The 22243-nt window shown below is 38.0% G+C and overlaps 1 protein-coding gene across 1 annotated transcript in view; it reads right to left on the reverse strand.

Moving 5' to 3' along the window:
• LOC108688651 (neuroligin-1-like) overlaps nt 1–9162 on the reverse strand; it is a 20454-nt gene extending 11292 nt beyond the window's left edge. The window contains exons 1-4 of the mRNA XM_018194983.1: nt 9157–9162; nt 8734–8997; nt 7868–8492; nt 2912–2919 (exon numbers count right to left, since the gene is read on the reverse strand). Coding sequence (XP_018050472.1) covers nt 2912–2919; nt 7868–8492; nt 8734–8997; nt 9157–9162 — 903 coding nt within the window. The remainder of the gene's footprint in view (nt 1–2911; nt 2920–7867; nt 8493–8733; nt 8998–9156) is intronic.
• Nucleotides 9163–22243: the final 13081 nt, after the last annotated feature.

A 22243-nucleotide genomic window follows, 5' to 3' on the forward strand; every position in this document is an offset into this window, starting at 1 on the left:
AATTACAATTCTTTTTAGAAAATTGCAATCGCCTCCGATCTTAATACATTCTCTTATCAATATGAGATCTACAGGTGTGTGTGTATGAAACTAATCCTATTGTAATGTATGATATAAACACGGTAAAGCACCTTCTACAAATTAGGCCAGATAAAAGTGTCGAAATAACTGCCTAAAAAGCGGCTTTAAATTTCCATAAAATCTCGTAACTAAAATTACATGAACTTATATGAGCTAATGGCACGTGATTTATAAACTACACGTTATGAATCCATGATAACATTATATAATTCTGAACTTCATTGACTAAACATCGCATTTAATGTTTCACAAAAAATTATACACATGTATTTAGCAATTAAATACAGGCAGTGTTTACAAAAAGAATATCAACGCAAATAATATTCATTATTGATCATTAAAATATAAATGTGTACTTTTAATCTTTGCTCCATGAACATTCCAAGCGCTTCGAGCACATAAATATGGAATATTTACATTCATATTTGTAATAATTATAACAATAAATCTTAATAATTAATTATTTAATTATATTTTTAATTATATTTTAATATATACCTATATTACGTATGTATATTTTAATTAATAAGCGATTAAATATTTAACTTACAATTTTCAATAGGTATTTCACATATAAAAAAATGTTAGTTTTTTTATATGTTAAAATCAGCAAATCCGATTTTGAACGATCCAAATATTGTAATTATGAGGCGTTTACTTGAGTGAAAGATCTCGATTTATACGTAAATCTTGAAGGGAGACTTTCCATAAAATTTGCATTTTACTCCCTTTTAGCAGGGTAATGCAGCTGTCTCTATCAATCGCGACGTCAAATTCCATGTAATGCGCAACGGCGATCGAAATATAATCATCCCTGGAACGAACTATCATGTCGAGGTAAGTGATGGCAAGGCAAGACACCTGTTGCGATCCTGATAGCGCACGCTAGACGACAGATAGTTAAGTAGGTAAACGAGTAGGCGAACGAGTCTTCCGTGATTTCACTGTATGTATTTTTCCATTGGCTAACTTGTTCCTATCCAGCCGCCTGTTTGCAATCATATCTCAATACTTTTTCTTTATAAGCGACTCGGACTATTGTTGCTTCCTCAGTATCGGCTCATCTTTGTCGTGTTCAGAAATTATAGATTTTTTTTTACGAATGTATGAAAAGTACTAAAGAAGATATTTGTCAATTTAGTTATTTATTTACTAGACTATTTTGAGTTACTCTCTTAATATATTTAGGAATAACTGGAAAATAGAAATAATTCCATTCTATTTCGAGTCGTGCCACAACTATGTATTAATTAATTAATTGTAGTAATACAATTCTCAGTTAAAATTCTATAATCTAATTTTCTACAGATTTTCTCACAATTAGATTAATTTAAGAATAATTTTCCACTTGCTATTCAAGAACATTATTTCCTACAGCTAAATTTTTCGCTAAACTTGTTAATGTTCATATAATTAAAGTATTTTACACACTTGTTTATATATTGATAAAACTTTTAAGAAAAGTGTTTGCTTTTCATTTTTTATACTTTTCTTAGAACGATTGTAGCAGGAATATAATCTTTTATCACAATGGCTGAAATTCTGGCTCCGCACATACATACGAAATATAGCGCCTGAGCTTCTACATATTACAGTTCCAACTCAGCGTGTAACGCGATTATGTAACATGTTGGGAAAAGGAGAAAGGAGTAGATACCGGGGACCAATAAATTCATAAGCAAGTTAGCAGAGATTCGGAAATGAGGAAGCTTTTTGAACGACTCGACATATATCAGGTACTAAAGTTCGCTCTTAATACGAAAAGGTCGTTATTTCAAAGTCTTAACGAGAGATCATGAAATTGTAATTGTGAACTAACAGAAATTTTGAAGCATTTCAACGTATTCTTGTACACTAAAAAATAGAAGATTTTATATATATATATATATATACTCTTTGAACAAAAAAAAGTTACTCACAGATCTAAACATCGGGAGTTTTCTCGTTAATGATGATATAGTTTCGACACGTAAAATCTTTCTCGTCGAGAGAAATCGAAATAATGTGAAAAAATTCTGTGACATTTTGCCGTATCTATCACTGTTTCCAAAACAATAGTCCTTTCTAGACCTGTGCATAACTTTTTTGTCAAAGCATGTACATATGTATCTCTTTTAATCCAGTTCTATGCACGTATTACATACATCAGATGAAACAAATATATTTTCGATTTTATTTTAATTAATTTCTTATCTATAATTTTATAAAAAAATCTATAAAAATTGTAAAAATCTTAGGAATCGGATTTACTTAAATAAATAGTTTCCTACAGTCTTTCTTTCGTTTAGACAGTTTAATTTGCGCATGGTTAAAAACCTTCCTAAAGTTAGACAGTTAATTAAAGTTTCCATCAGTTCCTCCAGATTACGTTCCTTGTACAACCATTACAGATAACGATCGATCTTTGACCATGGTCTTAAGTGCGAACAGATTAAAGAATCGATCTTAACGCGCATATATGTCGGTGCTTGTCGAGTCCTCTTCATTATCGTGTCCTCTCTCTTAATGTCTCAACGGCAAGACAAGAAGAACGTCGATCCGATACGAAGCTACCTCACTCCCGCGGTGCTTGCAGGTTCTCTCACGTGAATCAAATAATCGACTGCAATGCACTACGGAATTGAGGATGCAACGCATCCTTACACTTGCATTCCTTTACAGTAGTCTGTCTTTCTCTCTCTTTCTTCTCCCCACCTCTCTCTCTCTCTCTCTTCCATTCTACTCAAGGAACTCCTTTCGCTTTATCTTGTCCTTCCAATACCTCGGATCTCTTCGGTCCGCTTCATTTCTTCTCGTATGCATCGGCCTCGCCATTGTGCTGCCGAGGCACCCTGGTTTCTCATCATTTTCCAGATAAAAGTGCGCTTTATTCTTTCATTCTTCTTCACAGCGACGAATTCCTCACGCGAGACACGCCAATACGCACAAAGCCGGGAGATGCTCGCTGCTCGATCGGGGAAACGACAGCCGGATGAATTCGCGAGCGAACGCCCCCGCCTCGTCCCTGTGTCCCGAATATTATTTTCACGTGATCTTCACATTCACCGACACTCGGAGGGTTTCTCTGTGTCTGTGTCGAAGTACATTGCCGTAGAGTATTGTATTAAATCTACCTATATCAAATTTTTCCATGAGTTATCGCGTCACAAAGAATAACGTTCTCTTGCAAGCGTGAATGAAAGATGATCGATATATGCAAAGCGTAGTTAAATTTAACAATAAAGAAGAAAATCGCACATTCATAAGAATTCAACATTCAAGAATATTTTACAGTAAAAAATTACATAAAAAAAGAAGAATTATTAAATGATAAATAATAAAGAGAAAAACATTCGCTGCTTGTTTTTATTACAGTGTGAATATAACAAAGCATACTATTGATTATCTTGACATATAAAGAATTTGTATGAACTTACATAACATATTTAGCGTATGCAGTAATTTTATTTTACATAATATTAACATAATATTTACGTAATATTAAGTATTATATTAAATAACAATGTCGTATATTAAATTATAAGTAAAACTTATAATCATACAAATTTAAATTAATCGCAGATTATAGGTTTTCTGTTCATGACATATTCGCAGATATCTTTTTTACATCATAATTATATTAAATAAAATTCTTATATTTGATATATAAAATCTGTGACAAAATTATTTAAATTAATCACAGATTATTTTCTGTTCATAACATATTCATGGACAATATCTTATTGTTAGATCATAATTAAACAAAATTCTCGTATTAAATAAATAAAACTTATAATCACGCGTTTAAATTAATCGCAGATTAGAATTATTTTCAGTTTGCTGTATATCCATAAATGATATCATAAGTATTTTCAGAATGAAGATGATCGTTCAGAGTTACGAGTCGTCATCGTTGCCGTTGCGTAATAACAGATGTAGGATATATAATCATAAAAGTAATTTCGCGATGATCCAAGATGAGAAAGCTCTCAATCTGTCGAATAAACACAATACCACTAAAATAAGCACAAATTCTACTTGATATACGATATATTACGCATTCTTTCTTGCGCAACCTCCGTATTTTATCCAACGTGAAGCTTCTATTCCAGCTGTTAATGGATTATATTTTTATTATAATATCGCATCAGAAAAGAATTTTAAATGTGAGGTCAAAATTGAAATCTTCAAACTAGAAAATCATCGGTTTCTTCAATTATTTCTGCACGAATTCGTGCAGAATTAAAGTAACGTTGTAAACTCCTAATCGTAAGCACCACATTGCGATCGAGATTGAGAAATGTTTTTCTCTTTCCTTCTCTCTCGCATTTAAATTCCGCATATTACAGTCGCGTTTCAATAACGCGAGTGCGCCACGAGCGAAGGAGTTCAAACTCTCGTCTGAATTTTCCGCGACGATATTCAGAGATGAAAGATCGAAAACTAAGCTGCTTAGTAGTGATGATAGTGGTGGTGATGGTGCTGCTATTGCACACCCCCATGCGTTGTCAGTGAAGAGACAAGCAAGAGAAAAAGCGCTCTGTAAAAAGTAGCAAGAGAATTCAACGTGATAGTAAAGGAAGCAACGACGGCTCGTTCTCTTTAATCCGGCTGAAACGTCGGGTAGTTACGGCTTTTTATTCGACAGCATAATAGCGGCCTTTCTATAAGAGGTCCCATAAAACAAAAAAAAAAAAAAAAGAAAACGGAAAAATCGCAAGTGGATCGCGCATCATCGCGTATCGCGAGATTCACAACGTCTCTCATACGTGCTCTATCTCCGACTGATCGCGCCTTATGGAAATTATGGAGATTTCACGCTTTTAATTAATCCTATACATCCGCGTTATCTCGAGCGAAAGAATTTATTTTTCCACCAAAATTTATATCCCTCTTATTAATGTATGGCGTACAAATTCTTTCTCTGAGAAAGAAATTTTCTTTGGTATATATGATAGCTTCTCTTATCGAAAATTGGAATAGACATATTTATCTAAAGCGCAGCAAAGCCAAACTGTTCAAGAGAACCGAACTGGGTCACCTTTATACACACAACCGGAATATTACAGAATTCAACAAATCCGGCCGAATTCCTATCTGAAAATTTATCGCGGGATGCAGTCTCACTCTGTTGATCTCCATATCTGTGATCCGTATATTGGTTCACGTTTACACTTCATCTGAAAGTCTCTCGCTGTATTCGCAATCAGAAAAGCGTCTCCACGACCGATCGATCCGCTCTTTTGTTACAGACACCCGTTCCCGCTCTATTCCCAATCCCCACGCTAAAAGCTGCGAGGAAGTAATGGTAGGGGAAAAGGGGTAAAAAGGTGGAAGGGTGGAGGAGTAGAAGAATTTTCTTGTGAAGGAGACCAGCATCGCGACAGCCACGCGAAATCGCGACCACTATAAAGTCGTCACATCGAACTCTCAGCTCTCGGCTGCGCGAAGTGTGATATTTTGTTTTCTCTACCTCCCTACCATCTTCTACCCTCTTGACTGTACACCACATTGAAATTAGCTCTAACCAAAGGTATAGAACATGGACCACGCCATCCGTATCTAAATAGAATATCTGACATGGTTAATAAAAATGAAAGAGAAGAGAAACGTGAAAATAACCAATTTCCGTCTCTTTCTAACAATATTACACCGTTGAATAGAAAGAGACAGAGACTAGTTATCTTCGTATTTTATTTCTTTCATTTTTGTCGACAATTGTACACACGATTACGTAGTTCGTGCTCTATGTCTTTGACTCTAACCTGGCTCTAATCTGGCAGAAATCATGGTCGGTGAAATTATTGCTCACAATCGTTATAATCTTCTTGCGCTCTCTTTGCATTTTATATTTCAACTGTACTAGAATAATCGGAAAGGATGGGATGAGAAAGAGGGATGAAAGATATACACTAATCAGTGATATCGCGTAATATCGCGCATGGATCATTCATGAGATAACCTTGTACTGTTAGATAAATTTAAAAGTCTCCCTCTCTCAACTCTCTGTATTTTTCACGAGCAAGAAGCTTAAGCAAGCAATTAAGGTCAACATGTCTCTCTCAGCGCAGAAAAGTTCATCCAAATTCCAAATGTGAGTGATAGCACTTACTAAAGTTCCTTGTGATGCAATACGAGGAAAAGATAATAATTTCTAGATGAATAATTCTACTTTCATGAGAGCTCATTACACCTCGTTGTCTAAACTTTCTGCCGAATTACCACGTCGTCCTGTACAATATATCTGTAGTCTCATGTCCAGCGAGAGAGGAAGAATCGAATCGCATTGTAAATAGAACGTCGAAATCGACTAAACGTAATTTCAACGGAAGCGGAACATCATTTGCGAAACTCTGGGAATATCTAACAGGCCCGTGCTCGTGCGTCTGACGAAGAAAAAAAGTTGGCGTGACATGCATACCTACATATGTATCTACTTGTCGCGCAGAATTATACGCGCGCGATGTGTCATTGTCACGTGTCGTAATGCACCGATACTGCATTCCCGAATGCTCCAATAATCAGATTATCACGAAATGAAATTGCGCTTCTCTCTTGCCCCTCCCTTGGTGGTTGGCGACGCGCTTTCGACCAAGTTGAGCAATCTACCTAAAATTGGATGGTGTTTCGAAACAGAGTCTCGCGAAAATATCACCAAACTTTTACGTCGTAAGATATATTTCCGAAAAGTTCAGCTTATGTTTCCGTGGCGAATTTTGTATTCGACAATGGACCGTATGGTGTATGAAGCAGGATTTTCCAAACAGTGCATCGCAAGAGCTTTACGTATTTTCACATATTTTTCAAGAGAATTTTGTTTAGGATTTAGAATACCAGTGTTTCTATCTCAAACAAATAGAAGGTAGAAGTCCTGTGAAACATAGATATCTGAAATATTGTTACTTTTTTAACATTATTTTCTACTTAAAAAAAGAAAATATACTGCAATATTGACGAAAACATTTTCCCAATCGTTTCTTTAATCTTCAATTGATAGAATTTTTTAATCATAAAATTGTTGGTAATTTTGTTTCATGTCTTTTAAAAATATAAAATATAAAAAGAATTTATTTTTTAGAAAGCACAAAGAATATTCGAGGGCAATAATATAATTTTATAAACCAAATTATTATTTTACCCAATTATTACTCCTATATGTATAAAAAAATAATTACAATTTAAAATAGACCGCTGAGAATGAATCTAATTGAATATGGGAAATCCAATTTTTCAATTAAAATAAATTTTAGTGTTTAAATATTTCTATGTGCATTATTTATATCAGACATATTATTGTATATAAATTCATACAGAATATTTAAAAAAAGTAATGTATAATATATAAAGAGTATCGTAAATATATATACATGTATTAATATAAATAAAAATCACATTTATAGTAAAATTAATTTATCGCCAAAAAAGTAGAATTTGTAAAAACAGTCATTACCAACAACAAAGTGCTTTAACATATTGACTGCGTTCAGCAGAGAAAGCAGTTTTGCAACTGTTGTAAAATTCTTCAATATGATTGATTTACATTTAAAGTCGCAAAAAATCAAAAGCAAAATTCAATCGTATCAAAGAATTTTACAACAGTTGTAAAGTTACTTTCTCTATTAAATGCAGCCATTCTTTATTCTACCAAGCAACATTTTTCCTCTCATTAAACAAAACTCATTAAACAAAAAACATCATGAAATGTTCTAGCAACATTGTAACGTTGCTACAACGTTACTGGAATGTTTCAAGGTATTTCTTGCTTATTAGGCAGTACGACCATTCTTTAGGATAATGTCCGACTTACCATGAGGAGCTTTGGGCACATAGAGGTTCAAATACAAGCAGTCTTCGCTCTGATTGGCCAGTAGTGGCACCAGCCTTTTGAGGTAGGCCTGTCTCTGCCACGGCAAGCTCTCGTCCAATACCGGTGGCCGCTGCGGACAGGCTGGCGGCATGGTATCGGCGAACTTGATGCCGCGCCAAGGTGTCGGGGTAACCGGCGGCATATAACGTAGCGCTCCGAGTGGCGGCGTCGCGTACGGCACGCCGTAATAAGTCTCGACGGCCGTCGACGATCTAGCCTCGATGCCGCGCAGGATACCGTATCGCGTTTTAATTGTTCTGGTACAGTACTTTTGAGTGCCGGCCAGAGCTTCGGTACCTGCCAGGCAGCACTGGGCGCAGAGAAGCGCCAGCAGGAAGACGCTTTTGGCGATACCGCCATCAGATAGGACTCTTCGAAGAATCCCCTTATTCGCAATATCCTTCGCATTTCGTCGTCTTTCTTGTTTATTTTCTTCGTCGTCACTTCCCTTGTCGCATTTGCCTCCTTTCCGCTTTCTTCGTTCACAGCATCGTTCACCGGAAATCCCGTTTGTTTGGCGATTCCCCAGCTTCCTAGGAACCTCATGACACGTCGAGCAAACATCCTGTTCCCGGTGAAAAATATACCGCGTTCGATACGATACGATAATATCGAGCTGCAGAAGACAGTGCTGTCGAAAGACATGTTTAACTGACGATCGCCAGTCGCCGGTGAAAAGGACGGTGTCGGGAGGTGAGAGGTCTTTCCTCTTCCTCTTCCTCGGCAAAGAGGAGGAGGACGTCCGCATCGCGTCACGCCGCCGCGGACTGGCCCCTGCGGGCCCCGCATCTGTGGGGCCCTCTTACCGATGGACGACCCCTTTCTTCTTCCGATTTCCGCTTTCCTTTCCCGTTCACCGCAGCCGCCGCCGCCTTCTTGCCTGTCCTTCGGCCCTCCGTCCTCGCCGCCGCTGCCGCCGGCAATTTTTTGCGCTTACCCTCCTGTACCCCTTTCCGCACTGCCGCTGCCGCCACCACCACTCTTATCCCGTCGCTACCGTCCACCCACTCCCACAGTTTCCGATATGGTTTGCCGCCACCTCCAATCCCGCACCCTCCAAGCGGCTTGCGCTTCTCGTCCGCCGTTTCGAATTCAGAATAGCGACTCGGTACTACTATCGTGCTGCTGCTGCTGCCGCTGCTGCTGCTGCTGCTGCTGCCGCTGCTGCTGCTGCTGCTGCTGCTGCTGCCGCTGCTTCTGCTGCTGATTGGCTCCGAGCAAACTCTCACTTCCATTCTCAGGTGCATACGTTGCCCGCGTTGACGCTGAGCTGCCAATCTGGCGACTGATCGTCGTTATCGCGCAACACGCGCGTATATACGACGCTTCGGTGACGATCGACGAGCTCGAATCGTCGGCAGTGAATGATCCTGATGGAATCATCGGCACCCAAAGTACGATGATTCGATACACCGCCCTCGGAATCGCCGACTCGCGCGGAATCCTCAACGTCCTCGTCGCATATGTTACGAATCGTCTCGGGAAAGGAGAATCATTCGATGATTCTTCGATCCTCGAGTTTCTATTTCTTGCTCTTGCCGGAAACCACCTGCTTTCACCTCGCGCCCTCAACACGCTGCAACAATATATAAAGGATGGTTCATTAAGTTTGTAGTTTCTCTGAAAATTAATTTCACGTCAAATTCAATTAACTCGATGACAGTCACACAAGTATATAAATGTGTAAACTTCGGACAGATCTCCATCACATGTATAATTTAAAATTTTACGAAAACAGACAGCTGTTCTTCGTACTCGAGAAATGGCGCGTAAATTGCTACCGTCTACCCAGTGAACTGGAAAAATGTATGCTCGATATACTTTCGAGGGGATGATCGTGCGTGAAGCATGTATATCGCCAACGACATCCTTTTCACACCCCTGTCCTAATCCTCCATCGGTTCAGCAAATTTCGAACATTCTTTATCCTCTACATTTTCTATAATCATTTATTCTTTATTTTATCGGTTATTCTAAAAATATACTTGTTTTGGACATATGTATTGTATTCTCCATTAAACAAATCCGCATCTAAATAAATGGAATATTCGAATTTTAGTTTATTGATTTTTGCTAGTAACGCTACATAATTTCAAAAACTGTTCTGTTTTTTCTGTTTATTATAAAATAACGAGAAATGAAGTAGATATTTTGCTCTCCAATCTAGGATAATATATATTTCCATATATTATTGCGATGAAAACTGACCCCATTGTGGTAATAGCGCAAATTTGACCATTCCGATTGAGTATTAATATGCAGATGTATGCATCGACCCTTTGGATCGAATTTTCGGGAATTCAGCGACGCTGGACTTGAAATTTACGTTCGTTAAATCAATAATTAATATACATTACGCCGGAACCCAGTAGTGAAAAATCGAATCGCACGGCCAGTCGCCCGACAAAATCTAATTAATTGCAATGACGATGTAGTTTGATTCGAATGAGTTGCTCAAACTGCTCGTATAACGCGAAATCCGATAGCATTCAACTGTGGCTATGCGAGAATTTCCAATTTCCAACTTGGGATAAACTATATACTCTCTCCCTGGCCCTTGGTATATTTGGTACTACAGCTTTAGAATCATTTCAACTCCTCTTCCCCTTGTTCGGAGAGAGAAAGGAGCCTGCATTTAAATTATCACGAAGGTACGCCTGCCATTGTCTTTTTCCAAACGCCAAGCGAAATAGTGAGCTGTGAAGGTTACCTATGTGGCAAAAACGATGTAATAGTTTTCGTATCTCGTCGAGCGTGCAATTGTTAAGACAAGCCATATAAATGCAGACTTTTCTTGCTACTTTTATTTTCTGAAACTTCTGATAAACGTGCCGAAGCGTAAGAAGTATACCATCTACTTTCTTGTGACAATGACAAATAAGTGTTATTATACTTACGAAATACAAAAAAAGGGGATGTAAATGCGAACCAAAAATTATAATCAAGAGTCGTATCTTTAATATTTTTTATCCATTTAATTTTTCATTCATTTAAAGAAATATTTCAAGAAATAAAGAAATCCGTCCATTAAAGAGAATAAATCGTAACTGCCATAATATTTTTATCATGTGTCATTTATTAGTGTTATTCGTATCTATCTGTAAAAGAAACTTTAAAATTATGAAAGCAAAGCTCGCTGAAATGGCGCGCCACATAAATACCTATTTATGTAAAAGTTCAAATACTAATTATATACAATATTATATTCATAATTTGAATGTTTATTCAAATTATGTTTATGTTCAAAATTTGATTAATTTAATGTTCTCTTGACGTAATAACTCACACGTTTATATTTACAGCAAATACGAACTTTTTTCTCGCGCTCCTTTCCATGGGAACGTGCCGGCTATAGTTTGAAGCAAGTATTCCCGATTCTCAAGTTAGTCCGACTTGTCTCTCCTAAGTACTTTGCAGATCGGATTCCCCGAGGGTCTTTCGACAGAGCAGCGCGATGCTGACGCAATTTCAAAAAGAGGTGCAAACTATCATTGGATTATTCGATTTCGCGCCATTCAAGCAAACAAGCAAAAACGAGATGCCAATGCTGAATCATATAAGCGCGACAATCTGGCGAGCGAAATTAAATTCCGGAGCTCGCGCTAATTGCAGCAGGAAGAAGGGAGGGGATGACCGGACGATTAATAATTCACCGACGGGGGAGATAAGTTCGAAGTTTCCACGAGAAGAAATCTACGAGAAATTATTGAGGCAGCAACGATAACGTGAAAGGAAGAACGGATCCTTAGCGAAAAAGGCCGATATATTATCGCGGAAATTGCACGAGTGCCGGCGTGACATTTTTGCACGGATCAACGAGAGCGCATCCTGCAAGAAATGGATGAGTCAAAAAGAATTGATGGTGATCCATTTTACAATATTACGAACCCCCAATCTTCGAAATTGAGGCTTAGCCTTCATAATCATTCTCTCTCTCAATTCATTTCCATCATACTCTATCTTTATAATATATTAATTTTAACTGACGTGCGGAAACATGGCCGGAATTTAAATATATATTATGAAAATATATTATGAAAATATAAAGAGAAAGAAATAAGAGAATTCAAATACTTCAATGACAAAACTGATTTTTAAAAATGAAGATGTTGTACTTAAAAAAAATGCATTACTGTAAAATGCAATATTTTGTTAGATTTATCATCAAATTATTTCAAAGTTTTAACATATAATAAAATATTCTGTCCAATAACTAAACTAGAAATGATTAAAATAATTCAAATATTATTTTATGTATTAATTATTACGCGTGATAAAAAAATCTTTCATTCTGATCCAGTATTTATAATCAGCCGCAAAAAAAATGCTCTTGTAAATCGCATTGTAACATTTTAGTGCCTCGGTTTTTTTGAGTGAGACATTTATATTTCAATTTAATTATAACTGATACATTTATTCGCAGTATAAATAATAAAATTATATGCTTAAATTCAAAAGCTGTAATTATTATCTGTAAAAAATTGAGTGAAATGGGAAATTAAAATAACAAGAATATATTAAAAATCGTATAAATGTATGTGTTCTAGTAAGTGCAAATTTTTTAAAATACTAATTATTTATATTTTCTATAAATAATATTTAATATGACATTCAATTAATATAAGTATAGTTAATATAATATTGAATCTTCAAAAAAGTAGTCTACAAAATCTGAAAAGACTAAGACTTATGATGTATTTTTTTCGCGATAATAATTGACGGAAATTTCTAACGTAGTTGCCATTGTTGGTATAATTTTACTCTTTCCTGCAATGTGTACGCGACTAATATTGATCGAAAACGATGCGCGGATTTCTTCAAATCTCGGAGTTATCATCGACAATATTTCGAAGCCATATGTTTCAGATTCGTTGAACAACTAGAAAAACAAAGTTTACAAAAGCAACTAAATACAATTATTCAAATTGAATACGTGTTTTTACTGAGTGTGAGATAATGTCATTCGTTTAACTTATGAATTATTGAGCAGGAACATTGCATTATTTACAGGATAATTCCAAAAAATGTGAGGAACGCACCGAAAAACATCCAACTCCTTATCTAGTGTTGTCTCCTCGTATCACATAGTGCATAATGATATTCACTCAGATATTCTCGGTCAGATAACTTCCGTATCGGTCCAAATAATTTCAATTCTATCGCTCCGGCAACACACGCACCAACACGTAGCGCTTCGATCCATTCGAGGCTCGCATCACGTTAAGAGTCCGGAGTTGACGTTACGCTCTTGAGAACAATGCCGATTACGCATTCGAGCGCAGTCCAAATCGCTCGAAGCGTCGTTAAGCCGCGATTGAAGCGGGCGCGAAATATTTGCCGATTCACATACTCTCCGCTTAAGCACCTTCTCGCCAGCTGTTGAATCGCGACGCGACGACAATCCGTCGCGAGACGGACTGCATGCAAGAGCAAGACTGCCGAAACCAGCCAACCAACCAACCAATTTCGTACCAACAATCAACCCCCAGGACGACCCGCACCCTTCGTGTGCGCGATCGACTGTATCCCGGGCACTACTAACGCGCTAAGGGCTAGCAGCCGTGCGACCTCCGCGGAGGTGGCGGTGCTGGTGCCTGCTGCTCTTGCCGCTGATGGTAGTGATGGTGGTGGCGGCGATGGTGGTGGCGGTGGCGACGGCGGCGGCGGTGATGGTGGTGGAGGTGGAGGTGGAGGATGGTCCGGCACTCGAGGAAGCCGGGACAGCCACGGCGCCGACGCCTGGTTTGATTCCGACCAGCGGCCCGGTCGATAGCACCACGGCAACCCCCGGGTCGTTCCGGCTTTCCTCTCCCTCTCTCTCTCTTTCTCTTCATTTCTATCCCCTTCTACCATCCCTCTCGCCGCTTCTGCCACCCCCACATCGGGAGCCTTCTATCCTGCTTCTTCCTCGGGTACGCGCAGCATCTTTTCTCCGATCGCCGCCGCCGCCGGCTCGTGTTCCATATCCTCGCGACTGCCGCTGCCGTCGCTGCGCCTTCGGCATCCACATCTCACACACGCAACCCTTTTGCTCCTGTCTGTCCTCCCTCACATACGAGAAGGGAGCGAGCGAAAGCTGCTTCAAGAGGCTGCTTGGTGTGCGAAACGAATTCTCTTTCTCCTCTTTCTCCTCTTCCCCCTCTCTCCCTCTCTCTCTCTCTCTCTCTCTCTCTCTCTCTCTCTCTCTCTCTCTCTCTCTCTCTCTCTCTCTCTCACTTCCTCTTTCTGTCTTTCGCTTTCCGTAACGGCAAAGCTGCCGGAGGCAGACGTCACCCACGCGACTCGCTTCGCGAAATAAGCGAACTGGCGTTTGTGTGGCTGTATTTCCGCCAGAGTGGTATCGTCGATTGTCAAGCTAATTCCTCGGTGTGCACAGTCAGATGAATCCGTCGAGTCTCTGAAGCAGAGATTTTGCATGCGCGAAAAGAAATAGCTGACACTGCACAAAGTATTTCTTGTAAAATACGAAAAAAATATTTCCACCTCCTTTATAAACGTTCTCTATGGATTTTTGATGCAAGATATCGTGTTCCTACAGAATATTTATAGTTATAGCGCAACTTGTTTTCGTGTTACCATGCTTCGGAGTTACTCGGAAACGATCATTTCATGAATGAATCTACTTTTTCACGTATTTTTTTCATTTTTTTTTTTCTAAATATTTCCTCGCATATAAAAGTGAAAAATCTACATTTTTTTTAGTTTTAATTAATTTCAATGATAGATACATATTAATAAAAGAGAGAAATGTTAATAAAAGCGAGAAGATAAATTTTTCAAATATTAAAATTTAAAACAATGCTCTTCTAGTCTATTTAAAAAAATTCGCAGCGTTTAACATTGCTTGAATCTCACTGAATTAATACCTGGACATTCTTTCTTACTTTTAATACCTTCAATCATTTTAAAGCTTAAATTGTTCATATCTGTTCTACACTTTCTGAGAAATTGGGTGCTACGCTTCAAGGAGTATAAACGAGCGGGGAAACCATTAGGGAGCGAGATATCCGTATACTATGACCATATGGCCTCGCCGCGTTACATTTATTATAAGCCCACAAATTCACATACACTCGAATAATCGGAGTCAGAAAATTGAGGTCCTTCCGTTCGAAACGGCCGTCCGAATCGGGTCGAACGCTGGAATATTTCACATCTAATCGTCTCGGTGGTTGCGATTTTAAGGATTTACGAAAGCGCTTGATATAAAATTCAGGTTCACCTAAATTTTAGCACCTTTAAAGTCCTATAATCCGGAAATCTTCACATTCTGATATTTTATATCACATCGAAATCAAGAAACGATATGCGGCAAAATTTTATTTTCCCCGATTGAAATCCAGTCGTTTCTCGTTATAATATTTTCCTCTCAATCCTGAAGAGAAAATTTTTAACTTTATGTTTCTCACGTTCTTAGGTACATATTTGTCGACAAACTTCACGCATCGATCAGATTTTTATTCTGATTTTCACATCTCGCACAAACGATAAAATACCGGTACATTATGTCCCGCTATTATAATTCATTCACCGATCGATCGAGGTCCTTCATCGCCAGCGATGAAGCTGTCCGCTCGCGCGCGAGCGTGTCACGCGTAAAGATCGCAAACTCACGAAAGGATTCAAATCGTCGAACGTCGACCAAAACGTGAGCAAAAGCGTGCCGGTAAATTGCCTCGTTATCGTCGCCATCGCCATTATTTACGACCCTTAACGAGGGAAACCTCATACTCTCCACGGCCATCAGACTCGCGCGAGGTACTCGTCTACATGGACGCCAGGCCACTTCCTCCATTCTCCGGCTCTTTCGCTTTTTCGCATCTTCTAGTCCTATTTCACCCCCCCCCCCCCCCTCTCTCTCTCTCTCTCTCTCTCTCTCTCTCTCTCTCTCTCTTTCACCGACACTTTGCCCATGATTTACCTGTCATCAGATTGAAACATCACTTCGATTAATTAAAACCGAGCTGAGAATACATCAATTCAACCAGCTCGTTAAACTACAGACCTGCGTTCCTCCGCGTGCACAAAACCGTCGCTTTGGCCGCAATGGACACGATCGGTTAGACGACACATTGACAAAGTTTGGAATACCCGCAGCCGACACTGACAAAGCCAGGAAATTATCGTTTTTGCGCGAATCTCACTTGAGATTTTGCGGTATTTGAAAAAAACCCCGGATGATCCTCATTTCGGAATTAATTCTCACTAATTGAAGAATAATTCAGGATTGTTAAGGAGTAATGTGCAATATTATACACTGCATGATACACATATTTGATTAATGTACATTGAGGGATTGCATTTGTTATGTGTTAATGAACACGAATCCATCCGCGCTGCACCTCGCCGAATATAATTGAATCAAATCAAGAGATGGAATCGCTCCCATTCAATTCGCGAGTTCTATATATGGTACAGTGAACAAATTGCGGTATTAGTGATCGCTGTATAGAGGCTTATAAAAAGCCCCGGCAATGAATAGCGAAATTTACGAAAATTGAAGACCTTTTCTTACATCATGTATTGTAGGTATGTGCAGTATACCAGTGTGTTCCATGCGTCCAGCAGATTAATCATAGGAAACACAACAGCGCGCGTAATAGAAATGACGTCTCGAGGGTGGCTACCCCAAAATGATAAAGGGGCGAGAGCCTTATGCCGGACGTAAAGTCCAGATCCAAGAGTGGCTCGGCGAAATTGAAAAGTGCATGAGTTTTCTCGAGCAAGAGAGTGCAACGTGCAGCATCCGGATACGCCGGAGACGAGAGAGCAACTCGCGCGGTAACGCCGGTAACCCTGAATTACGAGAGAGCGAGACCGCTTAACCGAGGAGGAAAAATAAAACTGGGAGAAACGGAAATGAAATTGGCTACTCCCAGTTCACCCACTAAGGAAGCGCCGTTAATTAGCCAGCTGTATTCAGGGAGTCGTAAACCGGCAGGGCGAAGTTAGGTGGAATAAAGTCGTGGAGGAAAGATGTCGTTTTTTATTTTTTTTTTTTCCTCTTCCTTTTCCTTCTCCTTCTTTTTTCTCTCTTTGTGCCGACGATGGCCGTCCCAATTTCCGCAGCGACGTTTTCGATCGATTTCGCGGTCGTTTCGCGGCGGTCAGATTAATGAATCGAATTTTCAACTCAACGCTAGGCTTTTATCCACGACGAGATAAAGTAAAGTCTTAAAACGCGCGGCCTCAGAATAGATCCTCGTTACGGCGACGCCTTTTCGCACGGCAACTTCATAAAACGCGATTATACCATGTATACCGGTTCGTTCGTTTACTTTAATCCGTTATTATGTTAATCCGATACTCGGACATGAAGTATTATTCGCGCGACGTTTCGCGTAAACGCGCGAATGCACTAAATATTGTGCAAAAATAAGGAAACGTCGTAATGGGCGTCAAGAGCACGGTAGGGACAGAAGCTTTCGCAACTCGCAAATTACGTCGTGCGCGTCCGCCGGCAGCTAATTATTATTAAAACGATTGTTGAAACGACATACGCGCAACTCTGCCGTGAATTTTCAAATGAAATTCTAGAATTTTTAAGTATCTCACGTCGCGTCCATTAATTATTTGCGCGCGTGTATATGCACGTATGACGATAAATTCAATACACAGACGTGACAATAATTTAAAATAATGAAGAAATAGAGACGTTATTATTCTGCCGAGATAGAGAATCTCGTCTTCGCTAGATTGTCTGTAGACCGCAACAATTACTGCGCCTGTAATAAATCGTTAGCAGTTAAGGATTTCAAGCAGCGATTTGCAAGGAAGCTGCACTCGCGCGCGATAAAATTCATCTCTGGGGCGCGATAGTCGCGCGCGGCTCGTGATGGGAAACGAAGATGGTCATCATTTCTGGGGTATCTGGGAGTGACAGTTGTTTTAGGATAACCACGCTGTGAGAAATACAATAACGAAACCGACATTCGCCATAACGAATAGCCGCGAGTGCGCCGCAATATCGTAACGAGGTTACACTATAAAGGATAACAACCGGAAATATATCTGGAAATACGAAAAATTGTATAGACGGCGACGAGTATATAAATCGACGGAGTCTGGAATAGTTAAATAACAAGTTTTGATAAGCTTTCGTACAGGCATTAATGTCTAACGCGATACATACAAACGAGTCGACTCCATCAGTCAAATTTAATCATTCAGCTTCTAAACAAATCCCGAAACTATATCCTTTAATACTCTAAATTTTTAATTACTTATATTATTTAAAAAATGAAATGTACTCTAGTTTTCTGTTTTTTCATTGCATTTTTTAAATAATTTATATTTTTTAAATAATATTATAAAGCAATATTCCTTAATTGGAGAAAACCTATTTAGACTTTCATAATAGTGATGATGTGAGTAGTGCAATTCGCAAAAGTAAAAACAATTTTCCTAATTCCTCATTTAAATGCAGAAACCGAAATGGAAATCAGCGATGGAGAGCTCCAAAAATACTGAAAAGAGCTTTCAATTTTTTTCATTCGAGGTTTTTTTTTTGTTCGTCGCTCACATCGTCTACGAAACTTTCATTAACGTCCGATTTTGTCAGGATTTTTGAACGCTGTCAGAAAATGCCGATACGGCGATGTGGCGCGAGAGATTTTATTATCAGAGGTATCTTGCGCACGAGTTTATCAAATGCCATACACTCTCGAATCCGCTTCGCTTTTAGTGAACGGTCCATGTCTCTCAAATATCATTATGCCAGATTTTCTTCGACAGATACGATCGAAAATTCAATCTCATCCCGCCGTATTTGTAATCGAGCACGTTTCTCTAATCGCGAACTTTCGAGAAGGACAATAGCAAATTGAGGCAAATACGATCGACGATACCAAAGTATCGAGCAAGAAAGTAGTTTAGCGACTTCCTCTCACGTAACATCGTTTTTTACTCTCTTCCTGGATGTTGCGTCTCGGCTCCCTGCTTGTCATTTAGTTAAAACTTAAGAGCTGATTTATGTACTTTCTTTATAACACGGTCTGAAGAATCTAAAAACTTTAATCTTAATATTCCACTGCTAAAAGCTACCTTGAGCTATATATTTACAACACATTTAGAATCCAAACTTTTAGATGGTGTTGTTTTGTTGATCTTTATGTAAAGAATGCAAGTAACTAAATATAAGGACAAAAATATAAAAATTAAATATTTTGCATTTTAAGTTTTTGCTATAAATGTAATATAAATATAATATAATAAACGTACGCGTTTAAAAAATTTGAACGAACCTGCAGAACTGAATTGATCGTAATACGCGCAATAAGGTTAAAATGTTAACAACACGTCACATAAACGGCGAATACTCTCAATTATCGTTCTAGTGATTCTCATCTCAGTAACGGAAAAAAAATTGCTCGCTAATTAGCTAGGAAAAAAAATGACTCGATCGTGAAAAGCCAGTGCTCCAATTATTCCATTCTCGTCTCGTGGAAGTGCGATTGACATTCCAGAAGAGGACCCCGAACTACACCACATCACTATCGCCACTGCCTATATCTACCACCACTTCAGCGTGAATTGCTGGTCAGACTTACCCCGGACGAGTGAGTGTCGATGTAACTGTCGAGCGCAAGACAAAGTGGAGTACTACGGAGATAGGTAGGCAATAAACGGAAGACATGGGACAGGATGACGAAGAGAGAAAGAGAGAAAGAAAGAGAGAAAAAAAAGAGAGAGAAAAAGAGAACGAAACAAGAAGAGAAGAGTAAGGAAGAGCGAGACGGCAAAATAGAGAGAAGGCAGCTATCGCTTTCTCGTCGTGTTTTGAGGGGTTAAAGGGATCTAGAATCTCTCGGATAGGAGTGCGGTTACGTGGATCATCCATGCGCTCAGCACTGCTTTTTTCTTCCGGATCTTCTGTTACGTACGTACAGCGGAAAACTGGGACGGAGAAAAACAACCAAGCGACGAGGATAAGTGGGAAAAGGCGCGGCGAAAAGGAGCAAAAAGGAGACTCCGAGATGAGAAATGTGTAATTTAACCCCTTCGCGCACTCACGGACGAGTTATCACGCGCGCGGCCCAGCCTCTGCTTTAAATTTATGAAGTTTTATAAATCTCTGCTTTTTTTATTAGTAAATATACTGCGAGATAATTTTATTTCTTCTTTTATTAACGAAACCTTCTTCGGAGGAATCGTTCTCGTTTCGCTATAATCACGTACATGTAGAAGCTAAGATAATAAAATTTCAAAACAAGAATAATGAATATAATAAAGGCTTAACAAAAATATAAAATAATGTTACTCGCGTTCCGTCAGATCTAAAGATTTTAATTCATTTATTGTTAAGTTGTAAAAAGCGGAGTTCATGGTATCATAAATCTAATTGTGAAAAGATAAAGGAAAGAAGCGTGGCTGCAAAATCGCTTTCATTATTAATTAGCGACAAACGTACGAATGCCTTTTCACGGCGAACAACGGGCAAATAGAACAGAGAATTGCCAGCAGATAAAGATCCGGTAATTCGTTAATTGGTTACTTGGCCAAGTGCAGCTGAAGCAAAGAATTACTCAACCCTATTAAAGCACACGCAATGATCTAGTTAAAGTATAACCGTAGAACTCTACTTATCGCTTGTTTTATTTCTTTCGAAATATATATGCGAAATTATATATACATATTAAATAAATCTTTACAATGCTCAATATATAAATCTTTACAATATTCATATTTATATGAACACATATTTGATCTTTTTACATTAATTTCACAAACTGTCACTGTCATTTTTCATTTATTGACAAATACCTTTCATAATGTAAAGTGAAACAGATATTCTCTATTAATTACAATACATCCACAAAGGGTTAGCGTAACCTCCCCTTCCCGATTTTCATAGTTCAGATATTCGAACACGCTTTGCAGTAGTACTGAGGCTGGAAGAGAAAAAAACTTATGTACCACCTCTACAATTCCCTTGCTTGACGACCTTCTAACGCGCCATTACGTAGTTGTACGGTGTAAAATGCGTACGGTGTAAAATCGAGGTTGCCCTCATCCCTTGTGAATATGACGTCAGAAAATCCGGACTTATTGTAAAATTGAAATGTAAGTAGAAATTATTAATTGGATTATTTATGATTTTAATCATAAGTGTATATCATAAAAAAATGATTTAAATCAATTTTATTGTATTCTTAATATCAGAAAAAGATTGACTTTGCGCTTCGTGCTATTGATGCCAAATAGAACAGTTTGGACAAAGTGGTGAGTTTTCTTTAAAACTTTAAATATTTTTTAAATTATTCATACTTTTGTAGTTTTCGTCAGAAATCATGTTAGGGACAAGATCTCGAGTAAGAAAGGCAAAAGAAGTAGAGTAAAAATGAAATAGTAAATGAAGAAGTAGAGTAAAAAAGTATAGTAAAAATCATTCATTTTTTCGCAAAAAAATCGTTTTTAGAACAAATCGCAAAAACTTTTTGTTTCTTAAAGTTCAACTATTAGTTAGTATTGATTCATCACTAATAAAATGTTTTTTCATTTATTTAAAAAAAAATGAGATTTTGAAAAAAAATTTTTACGTTTTTTCCAATCCCTTTTCACTTATATTACAAAATATCTTTTGTGCTAAGACATTTTAGACTTTCTAAAAATTCTTTCTCAAAAATTCTTTTTTTTTCAATCTTCAAACGATAGATTTAAAAAAAATTTGTCAAAATCGATGCACTACAATCTGAGATACAAGCAAAAGAAAACGTAGGTTACAAATATCCGAATATGGGTAGATAGGAACTTTTTTGAAATGTGAGAACTGAGAGTTAAATATAAAGGTCTCTTAATCTTCTTTAATTTTTTCTTTATTCTTTAATATCTTTATAATTATTCTCTGATACTTTTTTTCCATTAATAAACATTTTCAAGAAAAGAGTCAATAACCATTTATCTTTAAAATCCATATTGCCGCGACTAATCTTCAGAAACATGTTTCGTAAATATCTCGGAAGAGCAAAGTTTATAAAGTTCTCAACTTACTCTTGCACTTAAACTCTTTCAATTAAATCGCGATAATTGTCCGTATACACAGTATAGTAGATATCCCTTTTTATTGCTTCTCTTGCTTTGCGCGCTTGCTGCCAACAGATGTCCTGCCGTTTCTACAAAATCAAGTACTTTTAGGCGTGGATTCAAAGATTATATTTATAGAAATTGGACTTTAATCTTTTTCAAAGTAGACTCCATACATTTATATAAGTTCCAATAAATTTTTTATGCCTGAAAATATTTTTCAAACTTGTGGATTGCCAAAAGCTTCCTTATTAATTCGTTCTCGATAACGTCATCTCTCGTATCTAGTTATCT

This window comes from Atta colombica, unplaced genomic scaffold (assembly GCF_001594045.1).
Source record: "Atta colombica isolate Treedump-2 unplaced genomic scaffold, Acol1.0 scaffold238, whole genome shotgun sequence".
Lineage (NCBI taxonomy): Eukaryota > Metazoa > Arthropoda > Insecta > Hymenoptera > Formicidae > Atta > Atta colombica.